The sequence below is a fragment of the Mustela lutreola genome, chromosome 5 (assembly GCF_030435805.1).
Source record: "Mustela lutreola isolate mMusLut2 chromosome 5, mMusLut2.pri, whole genome shotgun sequence".
Lineage (NCBI taxonomy): Eukaryota > Metazoa > Chordata > Mammalia > Carnivora > Mustelidae > Mustela > Mustela lutreola.
In genome coordinates, this window is record NC_081294.1 from 45,307,501 (window position 1) to 45,328,630 (window position 21,130).

General features: G+C 44.4%; 1 protein-coding gene across 3 annotated transcripts in view; it reads left to right on the forward strand.

The window, feature by feature from the left end:
• Positions 1-16,923, forward strand: part of GRIA1 (glutamate ionotropic receptor AMPA type subunit 1) — a 306,080-nt gene extending 289,157 nt beyond the window's left edge. For 2 of the 3 annotated variants that reach the window (XM_059174100.1, XM_059174099.1), the window contains exons 15-16: positions 6,103-6,237; positions 14,080-16,923. In XM_059174100.1, the coding sequence (XP_059030083.1) occupies positions 6,103-6,237; positions 14,080-14,280 (336 nt within the window). In that variant the 3' untranslated portion in view covers positions 14,281-16,923. The remainder of the gene's footprint in view (positions 1-6,102; positions 6,238-14,079) is intronic. The other variant, XR_009353810.1, reaches the window with a different exon arrangement.
• The last annotated feature ends 4,207 nt before the right edge of the window (positions 16,924-21,130 follow it).

Genomic DNA, 21,130 nt, shown 5'->3' on the forward strand with positions numbered 1-21,130 from the left:
AGATTCACAGACCGTTGCTCCCCAAGCGGGGCTCTCCATCCAGGTCCAAGTATGAATTTGATATAACTTTAAGAAAGACAGTCTCACGATCCAAAGGCATTGCCTCTATCACAAATCACAGGCTTCCGAGTTGAAAGAGGGTCTATAGAGGAATTAATGCCACCTTGCCAAACTTCAAGCGAACATATACCACCTATGTTACTGTATACTTCGTGTGTTTCTTTAAATCTACTACCTTTGTTATTATTTTAAATTGGTTCATATAAAACAGAGCACTGCTACTATCATAAATAGAAAATCAGTAATTCTTCCAGAAAGTAGAAGGCAATCACAATAATAAATATAACAACCAAAAAAAAAATTTTTTATTATACTTGCTGTTGCAACTGAAGTCTGATCTCTTTTGAAAAGGGAAGGGAGCAAATGATAGAGAGGTATTAAACTGACCAGCACCAAACCAAGACTTTCTTATTGGCTTAATGAGAACGATTCAAAGAGAATAATGTCCTTACTTTGTGGTCAGTGTCACTTAGTTCTGTGTATCATCTGATGCCCTCTCCCATACCAGCCAGAGGTGGACAACTCACTTAGTGATTCCCCAAGATTGCCCAGTGACTCAGTAACAAACCTGGGCAAGAAATCTGCTTAAGTTTGCTGCCTCCCAGCCACACCTCTCCTCACTAGGCCACACTGCCCCAGTACCAGCAGGGTAAGTCCATCCACTCTGGATACAGTCTTCTTCCCTACCCTCAGCAAGGCCTGGAAGCCAAAGGAAGGCAAACTGCCAATTCTGTCCTTGCACTGTGTGCAAACTCTTCCACCTGCCCCCTCAGGTAAAGAACACTGGCCACCTTGAAAGACCTGGGAATCAGAAAGTGAAGCTTTGCTTCACTCAGTCACTCAACCTACCCACTACAGGCTTCTGCACCAGACACTCCCGAGAGGCACTGTAAGAGGGACATGGGTGGGGAAAATATCCTTGAGACAAAGAGATGCAGAAGTCATTTCATCTCCCCCAAACCTGGAGGCTTCTGGCTCCAGCTAGAATCCTGCTGAGGGTCAGTATTCCCAGCCTCTCTAAAGCAGCACAGGAAATGGCCTAGAAAGAACCAGTGACTTCAGCGCGAATCTCATGGGAGTTGCATGTATTCCAAGATGACAGGTCTAACACACAGCAGTTACCCAGATCAGAGGTTGAATGTGGCCCTCCCCAGTGCCCCTAAACCACAGAGCTTAAGTCTCTCATCATTGCCCTAGGAGAAGGGACTAGACAGAAACAAAGATTTTTCCTTTAAAACTCTTTCTTTGGGGCCAGGAGCCAGGAGAACCTCTGGGGACAGAAGGCTCCATTTTCCTCCAACACACAGACCTCTGCTCTCCAATGCATATTCCAGACAGATATTCTGCTCACAGTGAAGGCCTCCTATGGGGATGCCCACTTTACCCACAGACTAGTGCCTCTGTTTTGGAAAATTCCTCCCACTCTGGAAGAGGCCTTGGCCTCAGCTAGCCCATGGGCTCCCCTCCACGACCCATACTGTCTCCTTGAGATTTGTTTCAACTCAGGATGTTCTGTGGTGCATTGTACAGCAGCCGGTCCCTGAGCACACACTGCTGAGAAGAGCCGCCCCCACACCCTTATTTTCCCAGCATTTGCCTTGCCAATTATTAGGACAGTGGGCCAATTCTCATCCTGTGTTGTTCTTTGGGAAAATACTCGGGCTAGGGAACTGGCCTAGATTTGAAATGGAACAGCAGAAGTTGCCAATTAGCACTGAATTCCCTTTTTGCACCCCCTAAAGAGGTTAGTCTCTGGGGAAAATTTATAAACGGCATTATCCCAGGCCCTCTAGGAACTCCTTAGATTCCTCAGATCTCTTGGGGTTGGGGCACATGTCAAAGGTCACTCCATCTAACTCTCTGTCCAGTGCTCAAATCCCTTACGGGATCTCATCAGTTTCTTTCTGAATACATCCAAGTTTGATGTGCTCACCACCGCCCATGACAGGGTGTGGCACCTTTGGACAATTCTGTTGAATCAAAATGTCTTCCTTTAGCTGAATCAAATCCACCTTCCCATCGCTTCCAAACTTTGGTCCTGGCTAGTGAGTGTACCTAGCCAACCACTAAGTCTGTATTCCTAGGAAATCACTAGCCCTCAGGAAAACTGCTCATGGGCTAAAAATATAAGTTCTGGGAAAACACAAGTGAAAGTCTACTAGAGCAGAAAGGCTGGTAGATAGAAAATGGGCTGGACTTTTCTCATGGCCCTGAAAGGCAAGTCAGGTCACAGATTCAGCATGTGAAACATTTGCAGGCATCCCCTAAAAGTCCAGCCGTACAGACATCAGAAAATGTGTGCAAGAGAGCAGGAGCTGTAGCCTTTGCTTTGTAAGAGTTCTCAGTCTTAACAGGAAGGTAAGGAGGAGTGGAAGCAGTTTGAGAAACCTGAAGCGTGGTCCAGATTCAGCAAGCCCTGCATGATGGACTGCACCAGTCTCCGTGGGAGGGGCTGGTCCTACAGCCAAAGGCCTTGGCTTCTCCCTGGAACTTCCTACTTCAAGTCTTTTCCTGCTCATGCCTGGCTCAAACCTCTTTGACTCAGGCCAGCCCCACAATCTTGGAAGGGAAATTGGCTCAGAAACACAGAGGGAGCCTGGGACGGTCCCCCATTATGTGGGAAGAGGAGGAAAAAATGTGAAAAAATAAAACATCTCCCTTCCACATGGGGGAGATGGCAATTCAACACAACAGGCTAAGAGGGACAGACTGGGCAGGGGGTGGTCATCACCAAGATGACTAGCCCAACAATTCTGAAAGATGGATTTTTTTTTGTTTTGTTTTTCTTTTCACCTGTCATTCTTCTCAGTGCTGTCACTCTTTTCTCTCCCTCCTGGCAGAAGACAAGTTGTGACTTTTTTACTCCCACCAACAAGCTGCCTGGCTTTTGGGAGCACAGCTGTTATGGCATGGGAGGAGAATGGCGTCCTCCAGAAGGGTGCTCAGAATACTCAGGTTCTATCTTTCCCCTCTCCCTTGCCACAGCTGGGAAGCTTGCTGTTTGCCCAGGAAACATGAACACAAGTCCACAAGGACACGTGTCCTCTTATATGGACGCTATGGGCCAGAGGAGGAATCAGAGCTCTGGTACTTAAATGGATGTTTAACCCTGCCCCTAGATAGCCCATCATATTCTGAGAGTGAGTCCGAGAGAGTCAGTAATAGCTACTGAACAGTAGACCATGGCCTTAGGCCCCTTTAAAAAAAAAAAATCAAAGTTAGCATTCTTAAAAAGCAAATAGCACGCATAAGGGAAACCATAAAACCTTGCCTAAAAGTAAACTCCTCAACTATGTGAGTTAAGAAGAGAGCAACCCTAGCATCTCTTTCCCCACCCTATCAGAGTACAGCAGCTTTAGATAGTTAGGCTGCGTCCAAGTGTGCTTTCTGATATTGGTAGTGATAGGGTCCACGTGCCCCCTTGATTCCAGAGGTCTTCCCTCATCCCTACCACTAAAGAATTATTTTGGCACTGTGTGTCCTGCAAGAGGTGGCTGTCCCCATACCACCTGGCTGCCCTCTTTGTTTGTATGGGATGTGTCCCCCAACACACGTATATTGCCACCTCTATGGGCCAGAGACCTTCAGAAGTGAAGGATGCTCTCCACCTCAGACACAGTAAGATACTTGGTCACTAGATGTTCCTTCTTCAATGGTTACATAGAATATGCCCCTCTCCCTACTTTCATATGAAGAACTGACTGCTTCCTTCCCAGGCATACCAGAAGTAGACATCCCGCCATCTATGGTCAAGGAGGTAGAGGCCCTCTTAGGGGTTTTTTGAAGATAGTAACAAACAAACAAACAAACAAAGTCTTCCACTCCGTTATCCTTGAAGGCAATCCTCAACCTGAACTTGAAAAAACCCATGAGGAAGAAAACAGAAAGTGTTGGTGACCAAGGAAGCAAGTTGTACTACAGTTACTGAAAGTCTGATCAGCATGTGAAGGACCTCATTTCTCTTCTCCTAGCTTTTTGTGTACCACCTTCCCCCAAGCCTATTCCCCATCCACTCCCTCAGAGCCTCACTGTCTACTACTCTTTTTTAAGGAGTGAACTGGTGATGCATTAACATGCCTCCCCACCACATTCCTAGCCCTGTCCATACAGAAGAGCCTGGTCATTGGGTTTTTTGTGGTTTTTTTTACTTCTTTTGTTCCATGCAGAAGAATTTTATTAGAACTTCTACTAACCATAAATCCTCCAAGGCCTCCGAAGCATGACTCTCCAGAAGCAGAATGGCAGACTTCCTGAACCACCAACAGGGAGACATTTTGAGTGTTCTGAAAAATAACGCCAAGTGGGAATTTACTTGTTCCGCCAACTCTTGAACCAAGCACCAAACTCATTTTTGCACATATCCCTTATCAGGCCATTATACCAGAGCAGGAGAAATTCTACCCCTTGGAATAATCATTTCCATTGCTTCCCAAGCCAGGATATGCCTTGCCAAGTGTAACCCATATTCAAGAGCCATCTGCTTTAGCAATACAGGAAGCCACCAAAGGGGTGTGCTTTAGATAATCCTACAGCTCTGCTAGCCAAGGCTGCTTCTGGGGTGAGAAGGCATGCTGCTATTTGCCAGCTGTGGTCCCCAAGCCCAGCCCTGCTGAATCCTGTACAATGCACCAAGTAGAACTAGGGGAGAGCCCACTGACTTAGTCATTAACAAAACACTTTTCACATGTCCAGATTCCAATAGGCAGATGTCAAAGGAGTCCCTGGGGCAAGACTGTTCACCCTTTGTGGGACTTGCCTCCCTCCTCACTTGAAAAAGAGCCCATGCAGAGACCTATCCTGTGCCACCAACTAACCAACCGTGGCGGGTATCTGTGCCAGTGGAGGTGTGCATTTTGTTTTAATTCAATGAGAAACTTGTTGTATCTGCAAACAATATAAGCAAAGATGTTAGTGCCACCATGACATCTGAGGATGAGTATTCTTCCAAGAGTTAAAGATATAAATTAAAGATGTTCACTTGCCCATGTCAAGAATGTTATTGAGCGGTTTCCCCGCTCTCTGAGCTGGTATTCCCACCATGACCACCAGTTTCCTTCAGTTGTTCTTACCACTTGGGAACAGTCCCCAGTCCCCTCAGTCTCCCAGTTTTGAACCCAACTGGAGTGACAGAATGCAGGGACAGTCTCAGCAGACTGATGGTCTTTCTCAGGCTCCACAAAGTGAGCTCTGTCCACCAACTCCTGGAGATGGGAACTTGTTCTCCAGCCCTAGGAATTAAACACTTCTGCTCCACAATTCTGCTCATCCAGAACAAGTGCAAGATCTTTTACCAGAGGGAACAGAGATTTCTAAATTCAGCTACCTGCATCTGCCTACAGTGTCTTTTAGCAAACACCTCCAACAGAAAAATGACACCAATTAAGCATAATTATTAGGATTTAACAGAGCCATTTTTCTATCTCAGGGCCATTTTACTGTTCCAAGCCCCCCAGTTTCCTTTGTCCTTAGACGGGCCTCAGATCAGTAAGTTAAAGGTATATATTGATTGGTCTTTATTATGTGGGGGACGACTGCCTTATTAAATTGAAATTATAGGTACATCTAGGGAAAAGTTCATTTTAAGTGCCAACTCAGAAAAACACTCCGAGACATAAACAACAGGCAAAGCTGAGGCTTTGCACAACAGAAGGCTTGGGGACAGGAACTGAGCTGAAAAGGAAGGCACACGTTGTCTGAAAGAATAGGGTAATAAGCTCAAGGATGCAGATTTTGACAGAATCTGCCCTGAATTTGTGGTGTCTCCTGCCCCAGAACAGGCACTGAGGAGGGAGGGAAATGTAATTATAAATTAAACATAATCAGGGATGCTTTGGGATATTGTTACACACACACACACACACACTTCTCCTAGGGGTATTCAGCTCTCTGTCAATGAATAAAAAGCCTCTCCGATTATTTTGAAGGTTAAAAAGGGTGATGGGGTTGAGTGTCTGTGTGTACAAATGCTGTTGCTTAGATGCTCTCTAGCCTTCTGGCTCACTTTGCTCTTTCCCCTCCCCCCTTCCCTCCTCCTCTTCCTAGGACAAGACGAGCGCCCTGAGCCTCAGCAATGTGGCAGGCGTGTTCTACATCCTGATCGGGGGACTTGGACTAGCCATGCTGGTTGCCTTAATCGAGTTCTGCTACAAATCCCGTAGCGAATCCAAGCGGATGAAGGTGGCATCGTCTCCCCAGGCCTTTTTCCTACCCCATTCTGTGATATCACTGGGTTTCCTGGGAGTCCCTGTACTAGAAAGGGTGGGGAGTGATGGGAGGTTGAGGTCCGTTTGAGGCAAAGGGCAGAAATCTGTGATGAGGAAGGTGACAAGAAAGAGGACAGCTTATGAGAAAGGAAGGAAAATGGGATGTGTCAGGTCTGGGAAAGCACTGCAGCCGCCAGAGATGGGGTGGTGAGTTTAAAACTTAGGAGTCCAAGTGGACAGTCAACACAGTGTGAGGCAAGAGTGGCTGCAACAGAAGTAGATTCTCCCTGAGGCTGCATTAACAGAAGTATAGCTCCCCAAATAGGGGAAGAGGTGTATCTACCTTCTGCAAGATAGATAATCTTGCCATGCTTAGTGAATTGGGTCTTTTCTTAGCCACTGAACTGTGATACAGATTTTGGCAAAGAAGATTAAGCAAATTAGCTAGATGACCCCAAACCACATCAAATATAGCTGAAGGCATATAACCAGAGAAGAGAAGAATTAGGAAGGATAGGAGACCTGTCTATAAAAATATGAAGACTTTTCAGGTAGAAAAAAATAGACGAGTTCTATGGGGTCCAAAAGTGTACCAGAACTAATGACGAAAAGCTATGGAGAACAGATGTTAACACAGTGAGATCAACTTTTCTTTCAAAGCCACCACAAAATGGGATGGACTGTCCCACTAAATAGCAAGCATCCCATCACAGGAGGTGTACAAGTAGAGGAAGAGTAACCCTTGGGGAGGACAGAGATTCCAGTCCTCAAAGAGAGTTTAGAAAAAAAGGCCTTCAAGACCCCTCACACTTCCTCACTTAGCTTCAATAAGAAAATATTTCTGCAAGTATGAATTATGTGAGCAACACCATGAGCAAGACATCACGACGAGACAGGACTGAGATGCGATCTGTGACCATCGGCACTTTCAACAAAAAACCACACAGAAAAATTACTCAGTGAAGCAACTTATAAATAGGAAGGTCAATAGGAATACAGAGGAGGGAATTAGAGAAGGCTTCCGGGATGAGGCAAAAATTAAGAGGAAAGATGAGTGGGACTCAGACCAATGAAGGTAGAGAGAAAACACAGTCACTCTGAGCAACGTACCCCTAGGGCTGTGACATTGGCTTGACCAGACTAGGAAGATTCACTGGTAGGATTTGCTCTCCTAGAATGGGCCCTAAGAAGTCCATAGAAGCTCAGTACACCTACTGCGGAGTCAGGACTACAGCCTCCTGCCTAGCCTCTCCCTGCCTTGGGGCAACAGCCCTACACATATCTCCAGGGTCACTCTTGGAGAAGACATGGCTGGACACTTGCTTCCCCTGTTTGGAAACTCTATATTCGGTTCTGTACACAGAGAGTAGGAGTTGGAGGAGGAGCGCCTTATGTCCTGCCATTCAGACCTTCTGTCCTGGCATTCAACGTTTCCACATCATGGTTCCAGCCTACTTTCCCCTCCCCAACAATCTGCTTTCCTTACATACTACACACAACAGCCACCCACCTCATGCTTCCCACCCATGTGCCTTAATGCAGGCTAATCTCTCTCTCCATCTTCTGCCCACAGGGTCCATTTAAAAGGCAATTTAACTAAGATACAATAACAATGGAAAAATTAAGGGATGGTAGTATGATGGTTTTTAACCAGGGGACCTAGGAACACCTCATTCCTGCCCTTGACCAGCTCACCCACTACCAGGTCTTCTCAGAAAGGACAAAGCAGAGCAAAAGCATGGGCCTCAAATTCTAAACCCAGGGTAGACCTCCAAGAAGCTTGACAAACACAACGAGGTCTCCTAGAACCTAAACAAAGATTTCTTTGCCCATTCCATCTAAAACCTCAACCTAAATATTCTCATATCTTACCCTCCAAAGTGAGGAAAGGCCACTCTGGAGGCAAAGAGTGGAACAGAGAAAGAGCTAGGTGGGCTACAATCTTTACAACCCTCCAAAACCTTCCACATAGACTGTGACCCAAACCAAGGGCCCAGGATTGGCCCAGTCCACAATGCAGTATCTCCTTCTCACTGCCTCCCTAGAGCACAGTGCATGTGGTGGTCTGAAGCACGGACTCTATAGAGACTGAGTGTCTGAGCATAAACCCTGCCTGCTTCATTTGTTAACTGTGTCATCTGGGACAAGTTCCAGTAGCTCTCCGAGCCTCATTTTCTGCAAAATGGGGCTAGTGGCAATACATATCTCCTAAAATTGTGTGAGCTTTCTTTGAAAAATACAAAGGGGTTGGCAAAATGCCTGAGTAATGATAAGCTCTCAGTAAATAACAATGCTAACAATGATAACTAGGATTTATAATATTTCCTATTAATGACCAGCCACAGTCTTTTTAAAACTTCTTTTATTGCCCCTACTTACAGGTCCTAGGTTTTTTGAGCTATATAGTTTGTAAGTTACTGAAGGTAAGAAGCTGTGTCTAATTTCTCTTTGGACATCCCACACACATAGGATAACTATTAGTAAAATTAATGTGGAATTGTACCCTAAAGAGAAAATCTCAAGGCTGAGGTGATTCATGTAGGAGAACTGCTGAGTAAGCAACTACAACCATCAAGACCACCCAGCCTAGAAGCACAGACAACATCATCTTAGCTCGTTCTGGCTCCATCTGTGCTCATAAAATCTGATAAGAGCGGGCATCCACCAAGCAGGAAGTGCTTAGACTTCTGGCCCTTTCTATGGGATTACCATGTCCCACTAATCATGGTCGGTGTCAGGTAATGGTACCAGGGTGGCTCAAGACTAGGATCCTCTTAAAACTAGACAAATGACTTTTACCACCGAAGTCACAACATTCAGGTTAAGACAATACTTAGAGGAAGCCACTGAGTCAGGTCAGAACTTCTTGGGGACATTGGTACCCTCCCCTTTACAAAGATGTTGAATTTCTCAGAAACCAATGCCAGGATCTCTTAGAATCATTCATCCAAGGTCTTCCGCCATGATCTTTGATAGTTAATTCCACTGGTTGGCACAATTTCAGCCCAATTCACCAAGGCTCCTCATAGAATTTTTAGTCTTCCAAAGAGATGCAGAAAAGATGCTTCTACTGTCTTTATTGGTCAACTCAACCCTTCATTTTTGAAGCTCCATCAACTTCTCTCTTATCCAAAGGAGAAAAGTAAAATACCATCTACTTGCCTCTCAGACTTCACAGCTTTGCAATTTTCCTTATTATTCTGTGATTAGCCTTACCCAGAGGCAGTTAACTCTTTACAGACATGGGGTCTCCATCTCACACAAAGGGCCCTGTTAACAGTGTCATGGGCCTTTAGTCAGAACCTTGCACAAATGTTAAAAAAAAAAAAAAAAAAAAAAAGGAACCTTCCCTCTTATTCCTTTCCTTGATCACAGTGTTTGGCCAACTTTAAGGCTTTGAGCCTCTAAACATAGTTCAGGGCCAAGCCCTAATTTCTCAACAGTAGTTAGGGAGCCCTTCCTCGCTGTGCATGGAAGAGAGAAAAAAAGAAAGGAAGGGAGTAGAAAAGGGGAAGAAGGAGGAAAAGACAGGAAGAAGACATGTTTTTAGTAACTTCCATGTTCAGAGTGCTTTATATACATTTTTTTAAGATTTTATTTTAAGATTTACTTTTTTAAGATTTTATTTCTTCTGCAGAGAGGAAGGCAGAGAGAGAGGGGGAAGCAGGCTTCCCACTGAGCAGAGAGCCCCATGTGGGGCTCAATCCCAGGACCCTGGGATCATGACCTGAGATGAAGGCAGAGGCTTTAACCCATTGAGCCACCCAGGTGCCCCTATATACAGTTTTATTAGCCCGGTAACGTGTTGGGCTTGCAGTTCTACAGATGAAGAAATAGGGGTTCAGAGAAGCTAAGGAGCTTGTCCTAGGAAGGTCACACAAGCTAGCAGCTGGACAAACAGAATTGGACTTCCAACACAGGAATACCTACTATGTGTCTCCTCCAGCAGCAGTCACAGTGAATAGACAAATAAGATGCAGCCCTATCCTTAGGTTTTCCTCATGCAGTTGTTGAGGCCATCCATTATAGGTCATCTTTTGCCTGTGTGTTGTTGAGTCCCTTTCCCTTTTGACAAGTCACACAAGCAAGACACACAGCAGGTGTCACAGGCAGAGTGGGAAGGCACGCTGGAGGCATTCCTTCCACAAAGACATACCGAGCACCACTGTATGCTAGGCATTGCTCAGCACTGGGGACACAGTCAGGAACAAAACAGACATAGCTTCTGTTCTCAGGAAACTACAAGTGTGATGGGAAGACAGAAAAAAATATGTACACGTTTACATGTTCAATGAGGGTTTGAACAAAAATGCTGGCGCTGTCAAGTCCTGATCGGGGATTGAGGGTTGGGACAGGTCACAGGGGTTCCCCTGAGAAACTGATGTCCAGCAGAGTTGAAATGTGGAAGGAATTAACCAGGGGGAAAGAGTTGCCTGCAAAGGATGCACATGTATCAGAGACCCAAAGACTACAACTTTTGCCCAGAAATGGGAAGAAGTCCAGGATGACCAGGGCCCAGGAAGACTGTGGGAAGAACATGAGAGTTGGGGACTCAGGGAGGGACTTCAGACAACTTTTCCATTGAGCAGAATCTGAATGGTCATATAGTAGCAAAAATACACAACCCAAGACACAGTCCAGACTGAAGTCTCAGATCCTCAGTGCTTCTCCTCTACCTGGGGAAAAAGACCAGAACTGAGTCCTTAGCTGTTATCAAAGATAACCAGGGTCTATATTACTGCCCACTTAGCTCCCTGTAGAAACTAAAACTAAACTAAAACTTAGCTCCCTGTAGAAACATTTGTGTGTATGACACAAGCTGTGGTTAAGCCATGGCAGCTGAGGTTTGCATGCTTCCCTGGAATCATCAACCAGCTGGGAGACTTGGAATGTGGGGTGCATCCTCCGCACCAGGCGGTCACTCTGGCTCATAGCACGTGTGCTAGTAGGAGGTCATCACTAAGGTCTGAGCTCTCATTAGGGTGTTCTAGGATGGGCAGTGGCTGGGAGACTTTTCTTAGAAAAGCAACTGGTTGAAAAGTTAGGATATAATCACAGAAAAATGAGTCTCTGAAGAGACAACTTGGGGGACTTTGAGGCTGGACTTTTGACTCACACTTTTCTCCCTGAGCATCAGCTTCAAACATACTGTAAAGATGAACTTTAAGAATGGCTGGTACGTCAAGGATGGACAAGGGAGAACTGCATTTCGCAGAAGCAAGGGGAAGAATGATATGAGCCTATGACAGCTTAGCTACAGGGGGCACAGTTAGGACATCATGTGCTTTGACTTTAGGGGACAGATAACTCTAACCTTAAATCAGTCAATCATAAGTCCTCAGTTTCTCTGTAGAGTGAAGGATATAAATACCAACCTTGCTTGCATATTAGAATTACCTGAAGAGTTTTCAAAAATCCAGATGTTCAGGCCAGGCCGTACACTACACTTAGTAAGTCAGCACCTTGGAGGGTATGTCTCGGACATCAATGTGTTTCCCTCAGAACCCCCCAGAGAACTCCAATGTGCAGTCAAATCTGGGAATTAATGATTTAGTCATTTTTAGCATTGCTTTCCACTCCCAAGTTTTGACTCTATTCATCTCTTCTCCTAAGATCCCATAAATGTTTTAGAAAGGAAGCCAGTAAGAAGGTAGCACTCATTGTCGATGGGAGGATGGAGTCATTGACCACAGAGAAGCCCTCAGCTTCCTGGAAAACCACTTCTGAGTGGTGTAAGTTTGGAAGGTTTTAGCTACATGCCCGGCTAAGTTATATCAGACCAATACTAATCTGCCACCAATCTTCTCCTTTAAGATAAATTCATCAAATACCACCAATTGCAATGAAATATTATGGGTATATATGAGACCTTTTGAAAAACAAAGCCCGAGGTGATCTGTGTAAGCTTTAAACTTTATTTTCTAATAAAGGGATGTAGCAGAAAAAAAAATCATAGAAGATAAACATTCCAGGCTAATCCACAGAAGGTTCCATACTTCCCTCACACACAAGTGAGAACCAGTAACCATTAATTCCTTGGGTTTTCTTTTCACCTTTCCCCCATAGAGCATCACAGTCATATTTATTTGGCCTTCACTTAGAAGAATGCAATCAAGGTCATACTTCCTTTTGAGTGGAAGACAATGAAAACAGAATGTAAATAAATCAAGACTGGAGGTTTGAGAAGGCAGAGCCAGTATGGGCAGAGCATCCTTTGGGGCAAATCTGTCTGAATCAGGAACTTCAAAAAGAACCCTTAAAAACATTATCAGAACAGCCGGTAGTAAGAGGAGACTCTCAGCATAGTACAATAGAAACAAAAATTAGGTCAAACTGCTGTTTAAGTCTGTCTGGCCACCAGAGATTGACTGACTTCTCTGATGGCTAGAATCATAGCAATATGCAAAGGAGAAAGCACATAAACTTTTTGAGAAGGGTCCAAGGTGGTTGGCTTTTTAAAGACAAATTTAAAATATCTATTAAACATCTATATACTGGACACTATAGGAGACTGCTAAGGAATGGGAAGAAATGAACCTTGCCTTCTCCCAGAGAGCTCTCTTAAAGAAGACAAAACTTACATCAGCAGAAGCAGAACCATTATAAAAGCACATATAATGTAGGAGCACCGAGGCTGGGTGGGGGCGAGGAGCCAAATACTTGCTAGTACAACCTAGAATGTCTTCAAGAAGTAGGTGAGAACCAAATTAGCTTGAAGGATCAGTAGGATTGGTCTCAGAAAACTCTCAACTCATAGATAATTCTTCTTTATGTTGATCCCCAAGAAGCCAAAAATTCTATGGTATCACTTAATGGGAGATTAGAAATGACAGGAAGAGAGAAGGGTTTGGATTTCATGTCATGAAGCTTCTTTCTCCAAAGGAACTCAGAACAGAACCCTTCCTCTTATCTAATAATATATGGTTCTAATTCCAGGTTGTGGTCTTGAACATTCCACCTCACCCGTCTGATCCCAGGGTGATCACTGAAGTCCTTTTCATATCTAGAATTCTAATATTCTGGAAATCCCAAGCTTAGCAGCACTGATTTGATGTGTCAGTCTGGAAGTCAGATTATACGTGTGCTGCTGGGGAAACAGCTGATATGCAGATAATGATCTTTGGAATGTATTCTTTCCCTTAGCCCATGCTTCTTTCCAATTACATTTTGAATATTAGTCAAATAAGTCCTCCATTCCCATTATGCATGCTACTAAAGGTAGGATAGGATTTTTCCTGAAGTAAAGCAAAGGTAGTTTTAAATTTTAATGATAACACACTCCTTTAAAAAAATTTCAAATAATTTTTCATGCAGTAGCACTGTTCTTGCTAATAAAATTCTGCAGATGCGTAGATAATCACATTTTACAAACATGGAGATTTAAAAGTCTAGAGAGGTAAGGAGGTACGTGCAAGGCCATACAACTAGTTGATGTCAGAACCAAAACTAAAATGCCAAGTTTACTCAACTTTTCCACTTGGTAATATTGCAATATTTATTATCCTTAATACTACCATGGACATAGTCCATCTTTAGAAATCATAGAATATAAGAGCTAGAAAGGATCTTAGTGACCACCCAGTCCAACACACCTCACTGCACAGAAAGAACGAGAGATCCAGAAAGGAGATTAGACTCCTCCAGAGCCACTCAGCAGTTTTGGGACTTTGTGGGAAGCCAAGGTTAGCATTCAAGTTAAGGAGAAAAGGCGGATGGGGAGGAGAAGTAGGGTGAGATTTTAAGGCCAGCATTGACTCATTCTCCTTGCCAATCACTGCCAAGGACCTGGGGAAGAACCCCCGGTCCTCCTGAAAAGGGTTTCTGTTTGATCCCACAGCAATCCATCAATGAAGCCATACGGACATCGACGCTCCCACGTAACAGTGGGGCAGGAGCCAGCGGTGGCGGGAGTGGAGAAAACGGCCGGGTAGTCAGCCACGACTTCCCCAAGTCCATGCAGTCAATTCCCTGCATGAGCCACAGTTCAGGGATGCCCTTGGGAGCCACGGGATTGTAACTGGAGCAGATGGAGACCCCTTGGGGAGCACGCTCAAGCTCCCCCAGTTCCATCCCAAACCCTTCAGTGCCAAAAACAATAAAACGAAACGCAACCGCCACCAACCACCATGACCACAAGGAAGATGATTCAACAGAATTTCCTGAAGAATTGAAAAATCATTTTGCCGTCCCTTTTCCTTTTTTGATGTTCTTTCACACTTTTCCGTTTGCTCAGTGAGGATGATGAACAACAGTGCCGTGCACTGAGGGGGGAATAACGCTAATAGGCCTGTGTCTCTGAAACGGAGTCACGGGAACATTAATGAGGAAACTGGACTGTTTTCTTTTATTCGGTTGTTAATATGTCTTATTGTGTGTGATGTTTTTTTTCTTACTAATACCCATGGTTTGCAGGTTCTGTTAGGCCCCTTCCTCCTCCTGGCTTCTTACTCCCAACTCCTTCCCCACCACGTCTCTTCGGTTTTCGGATTGGAGATTAAAGGTTCATTCTACCACACAAGCAAGCAAAAGGAAAAAAGCAACCTTCAAACTAATTCACCACTGGAGCTCTCTAAGTTACCCTCCGTTTCTCAGCCGCAAGCCATGGATGAGGATGCATACTGCTGAAGGAGTGGACTGCCTTCCCCAGGAAGGGCACTTCCTAGGCCCTGATATAGCTGAGGACACGGACAAGAAGCAGTTCAGACCAAGGGTGGTGGAGAGGGCAAAGGCAGATGTGCGGTCAGAGGAGGACACAAGCAGTTACTGCTGGAGGCTCAAAGAAAGCTTCCTTTAATGTGTAACAGCCATCCCACAGGCTTTAGATGGGATGGTATGCTGTCTTCACAGAGTCATCCTCAGTGCTGAGAAGTACGTCTTTCTGCTATGCTCAAGTCCAAAGGCACTCTGCTAGCTGAATTGGCCTCCTGAACTGAGTATAGCCTTGGAAATAGCTGAAAGCCAGGGAGATACTGTCCATGATTTTCACTTTTCATTTGCTTGACATCTGAGCAGGAACCCCACTGTGGAGTAGACCCTCTCTTCAGAGCTTCTGATATGGGAGGAAATGCTATGCAAACTAAGTACAAAATAAAGGATGGAAGAATTTTGGAAGAGGAAGTGTCATGCAAGCCCATAAGCAAGAGTACTTTTCATGGTGTGTCCTGTCCTAGGATTCAGAGACCAAATATGAAGCTTGGGGTTTTGCTGACCTACAGAATATGGATTTTCATGTCCATTCGAAAGTGTTTTAGCATGTGGCCAGGTAACATTCTGTCACATTAGAAAGTAAAATGCCCAAGGATGAGTAACTTTAAGGAAGACATGAAGACGAATGAAGTTGATAATGACATTGGGGGACCTTAAGATCACTGACCCCAACTTCTAAGAAGGCTGACCTTCCCCCTGGCTAAGACAGAATAAGGATGTATTAGTCCAATACCAGACTCAATATGCCCTTGATTGTGACTATAAAGCTGAACTAAAGCAAGATTGGAGAAATGACAGGGTTCATGGAGAGAAGCCCAGGCTGACTGCAACTTTAGTTGGGAGTGGGGTTCCTGGCACATAGCTTTCTTGGAGATCCCAGCTCTCATTCTTGGTGCAATTGGCTTCCAACTGTCCAGCAGCCACTCTCCTAGGTGCATGATTCAGTGTGTGCCATGTGTCTTTAGCTTTTATTGATGACCATGTTCTGGCTTGTTTCCTTACCCCCTACTTCTATCCAGTCTTCTCTGCTAGGGGTTTATTAGCAACTGACGAACAAAAGGTTTGGAAGCCTACCAACAAGTAGGTGCAACATGACTGGTTTCATCTGTGGACTCTCTCAGTGGACACCCACCATCTCTATGTGTCTCCCATTCTCCTAATAACACCTGTAGCAAAGAACCATCCCCAAATCAAACTCTTCACTCTTTCAACTCAAGTGCTGTCCAGTCTCTCACGTGTCAGTGTGGGCATGGTACGTGAAGCAGGACCGTCACGATGGATTTTTACCTTTCACTACTGCCAGCTGATGTCGTCCCCATCCCCTGCCCTCCCACCAGATTTTTTTCAGCTCGTAGACTACCACTGCAGAATCTGATATGACCCACCATTAGGGAGTGCATTTCAGAGGAGTTGGAAATAACCCTATTACTATCAACATGCTTCAAAGACCTTTTGCCTTTGGTAAAATGCCTCTCCAGCCACTGAGCTCACCAGTAACATGATCTGAGAGGGAGAGACCATCTAAGCTAACAACGAGGGTCTATGTTGTGTGGGGTCCAAGACTCTAGAGGAAGAAGGTTTTTATCAATGGAGGGGTGACGGGGAAAACAATAGCAAGAAAAAAGTTAACTTGTATTATGTATTTTTACTACACTTTTCTTAAAAATAGAGCAATGGGAAAACTCTGAAAGAGATTGACATTTTTCTCAACAGGAATCCATACTTAACAGTTCTGGCTTTCATTAAATTTTGCTCTTTGGTACCTGGGCCTTTTATTTAACATCTATATTTGTTTTAATTCTCTTAGCAGATGTGTGAAAGATTTTTGCTTGATCAAACACTAAATATTTTGGTTCCTGTTTTTCTTTCAAGTAGCCAGGGTTTTTTTTTTTTTCTTTTGGTATTTGCATAAAATGAAAATATCACCAAGAATTAAATCACTGTGGATCCATTACCTACTTTTCATATTTGTCCATTCCATTTTTGTGCCATTTCTGAAGCCAGAGCTCTAGAGGTTATGTTATTTCCTCATTGCCGAACCTAAGATTAATACATTTTCAATGGTAACCACCATTCCTGATTCATAAACAGCTCTCAAATAAGTCCTTTCAGCCGAACTAGTTCACTCTTGAGTTATTCATTCAAATAGGATAACCAAAAAAAAAAAAAAAAAAGCCAAGTGATAATGGTTTCCAAAGGCCACATTTCCACCTTCATGGGGGGCAAGGTTTGACATACAATGGTCACAGTACTAGAGAACTGGATGGCTCACGGTGTGGGTCTTCCAGACACCCCCAAACTGGAGTCTAGGTATCAGTGATGTTCAGAGTTCCAACTAAAACCAATGTAGACTGCTTAAAAACACACAGTCTTGGTCCCAGACCCACAGTACCCTCTCATTTTTGCCTGTAAGTTTTTCTTTCATTCCAGCAAGAGTGAAAGATCCTTTCTATAAAGGATCTGACATTGGTTGACATTTAGATACTGATAATTAAGAACAGCTTCAAATGTTTCCTTTCCCAAGGAATTTTGCATATTAACAAGGGTCAGAGGTCTCAAATAAATGAACGAAGTTCTAATTGTGGCCTTTCAGGCAGTAACTACCATCTCTGTGGGAAAGGGCTGAGGGAAGGGGAAGAAGCTAATGGACTTGTGTGAAGCTCCAACAGTCGTTTGGACTCACCTGCAGTCACCTCTAGCACCCAGGTGCCTCTGAATGAAGACACACGTTAACAGCAGCTAACAGGTGGAGAGAACTCATCTCGGTCACCTCGCTTTCACGTAGTTAGGATAATGATCCTAACAGCTATAAGAGCACAGGTTACCACTTACTCTGTCAAGCACACTTCATACCTTCTATATCATGACAGTGGCCCTCTAAGGAAGGGCTTTACGGAAGAGGAACTCAGGCTTTAAAAGATGACATAACTTGCTCACACTCCTGGAAGTGACAGAGCCAGGATGTGAACTGGGTCTGCCTAAATCCAAAGCCTTTACATCGCCTATCTACTCCTAAGCAGGTCATGACACATCACAGCTGGGAAAATAATGGGCAAACAGTTCTCTGCTTTCCTGTAATGCCAAAATAACTGGAGGCGGGGGTGGCTGGTTACGGCTATACCTGCCACACCTTTGGGAAAGCCAGCCTGTCTTTCTGGGTATGAGAGATCACTAATCCAGACAGGACTACAAAAAGGGAGAAGAGGAGGAAGAGTTACTTATAGTTCCTTTAAAACAGATCGAGGTTAGGGAGCAGCAAGCCTGTTGGAAAAGGGACAGAGAAGCAGGTCGCCTGCACAATGGTTGATTTCAGCCTGGAGAAGATTTTCAGGGTTGTCCTGGGGAAAGCAGAGCTAGATTTCTGTGTGGCCAAGACTGGCTTCCATTCTGGAAGTACAGGGCAATGAACTTAGCCTCTGCTCAGAAAGGAGTTCCTAACAGTCACAGTATGCTCAGAGTATATTAGACTGCCCCTGGAGTTGAGACAAACCCTTGTAAAGGAGATGCCACAAATGTGAAAGTTGACATACATATCCACTAATTTTTCTTACTTTATCTTGCATTTTTTATAGCCCTATTCAGGTTATCTGGTCAGTAGCACCCTAATATACACCCACAGAGGGTCAGCAATGCCCTACAGAAGTAAGGATGAGTATCTTTCACTGGAATGTCAAAACTCAACTTATCTTAAGAGACAAAATGGCAAGTTCCTTCCTTACCAAGTGCTAATATTCATTCTTCCAAGGAAAGAATGTCTAGGCAGTACATTCCTACCCCACTTTACAGATAAGAAAATTGAGGTTTTGAATAAGAAGTTACCTTCTTTTCTGTCAGATGAGTTCTTTTCTTCCTTGGGTCTACAGATAATTGACCATGGGGTGACCTGCATTCTGCTGTTAGTCTGGCCACTGACAAATAACCTTATTACAGAGCTTTGTGATTTTTAAAAATGTTTTGTTTTCTTGAAGTTTCCAGATCACACCATGAATAAGAGAAGCAATTTGCTATAGCAGAAAGGCCTAGATGAGGATTCACAACACTTGGCTTCTTTTCCATCTTCCTTTACAAACTTGGACAAGAAAATTAACTCCTCATTTTTCTCATCAAAGAAATAGGATATCTGGTGGCAAAATAAGCAGTGATCCTAGACCCCTACCTGCACATTGGAATCGACTAGAGAACTTTAAGCAAATCACCAACGCCCAAGACTCATGTCCAAATACGGTGTCGGTGAGCTGAGACAGCTATCGGTGTACTGGTGTTGTCAAGTTTTGTTTTCAACTCTCAGGTGATTATAACGTGCAGCCAGGATTGAGAACCACAACAATTCTGTCAGCCTGGGTAACAGAGAAAATGTCCATGAAAACATCTTTGAAAATTACAAAGAACTATATTAGGGCTGTTTGTCAAGGGCCAGACTAACATCAGAACCTTGGTTACCTGATGGAATCAAATCTCCACAGTCCCAAGAGAAAATGCCATCATATTTATCTAATAAAGAGGAGGAAAAGGCACAGTCCCTGACTTGGGCTTTAAACCTTCCTTTATCCCTTAAGCCTGTCAGTCATAACATTCTGCTGAGGGACAAGAGAAAGAGGACATTAGAGATAAGATAACAATTAGGAGAGATACCGCCTCAGGAAAGGGTGTGGTGGGGTGGGGGGGACAACTTTGTCAAGTAAGTCTGTTTCAACACAGCCAGTTATTTTCCGAACTGGAAAACTACTTGGCTGTTTCCATTAGAAACACCAAATCCTACTACCTGCATTTTTAACGCAGGCCACTGGAAAGCACCGCCTACCAGCCGCATCCTCCATGGGCACTCTGAATCCTGCTGGGACAACTCTAACTTCTCCTCAATACTGCACTTGGCCATTTTCACAGCACCACAAGGGAGGAGAGAACCGGCGTTTGCTCAGCACTAGGCACACCACGTAAGATGCTAGGACAAACATCTCATTTAGTCCTCACAGTAATCCTTTGAGGTGGGGTTTGTCACCACCCTTTTGCATAAAAGGAAATGGAAACCCAGAGAGGTTCAGAACCCAGGGTCATGCAGCCAATCAATGATTTGACCTTCCAATCCCACTCTCTCTCTTCAAGGTCACTACCTTTTCACTTTACTTGACTGCCTCCTAAGCTTTCACCACATTACAGAAAAGCACTGGACTAAGATTGAAAAAATTATTAAGCCCCTTTCCTCCATCACTGCCAATTTATGGTGTGACCTTGGGCAACAGATTTCCTACTCTGGGCCTCAGTGACCTCATTTGTGAAACGAGAGATGGGGGAGATATCTAATTGGTCTCTAAGTTCCCTCGAAGTTGTAGCCTGATATCAGTGATTGTCAACCAGAGTAGATTTTGTGCCTCCGGGGACATCTGGCACTGTCTGGATGTTGTCCGGATGTATTTTTTGTTGCCACAATTGGGGGGGAGAGGTGCTAGTGGAGTTTAGTGAGTAAAAGCCCTGTGATGCTGCCCAAGTCCTACAACACACAGGGCAACCTCCCACAACAACGAATTATCCTGCCCAAAATGTCAATAGTGCTGAGGTTCAGAAACCCTGTTTTATATAATTAGAGCATCGCAATGGCATGCTGTGTATGGATGATGGCAGAACAAGGCTGAATAATAAAAGGGTAAAGGATCCGAAACCAGGTGAACCATCAGGGAAGATGAACAGTTACAGGAATTTAGTTAAGGAAGAAACTGAGTTCAGGGAAGTGAGCTGAGGTCGGAAGAATTGGGCCCACTGCATAAATCTACACAGCTCAGAGAAGCCAAGGCTGGGGATTCAACCAGGCTGCCAGAACTACAGCTGTGGGCCATGAGGTAGCAGGGGCTCTGCCTGCAGAAGTGGCTTATGCTGTGCCCCGCCTCTTTCTGCAAGTGGCTCCTTAGCTAGAATCCACTGGGAGGCCTCCAGATGAGCCCTACCCACCCCACACTTATCCCACTGGATATGCTTCATTTCTAATCCCAGAATATACACTCTTTCTTTTAACAGACAGAGCTAATGAGTGCCCATGTCCACAGGTAGATGTCATGGGGAATAAGGAGACAAATAATGATAGCCCTGTGTCTTCTAGTGTTGATAGAAAGAAAAAAGAAAGTTCATAAACACTATTAAGTATAACACAAGGTCAAAGGTAAATGGAA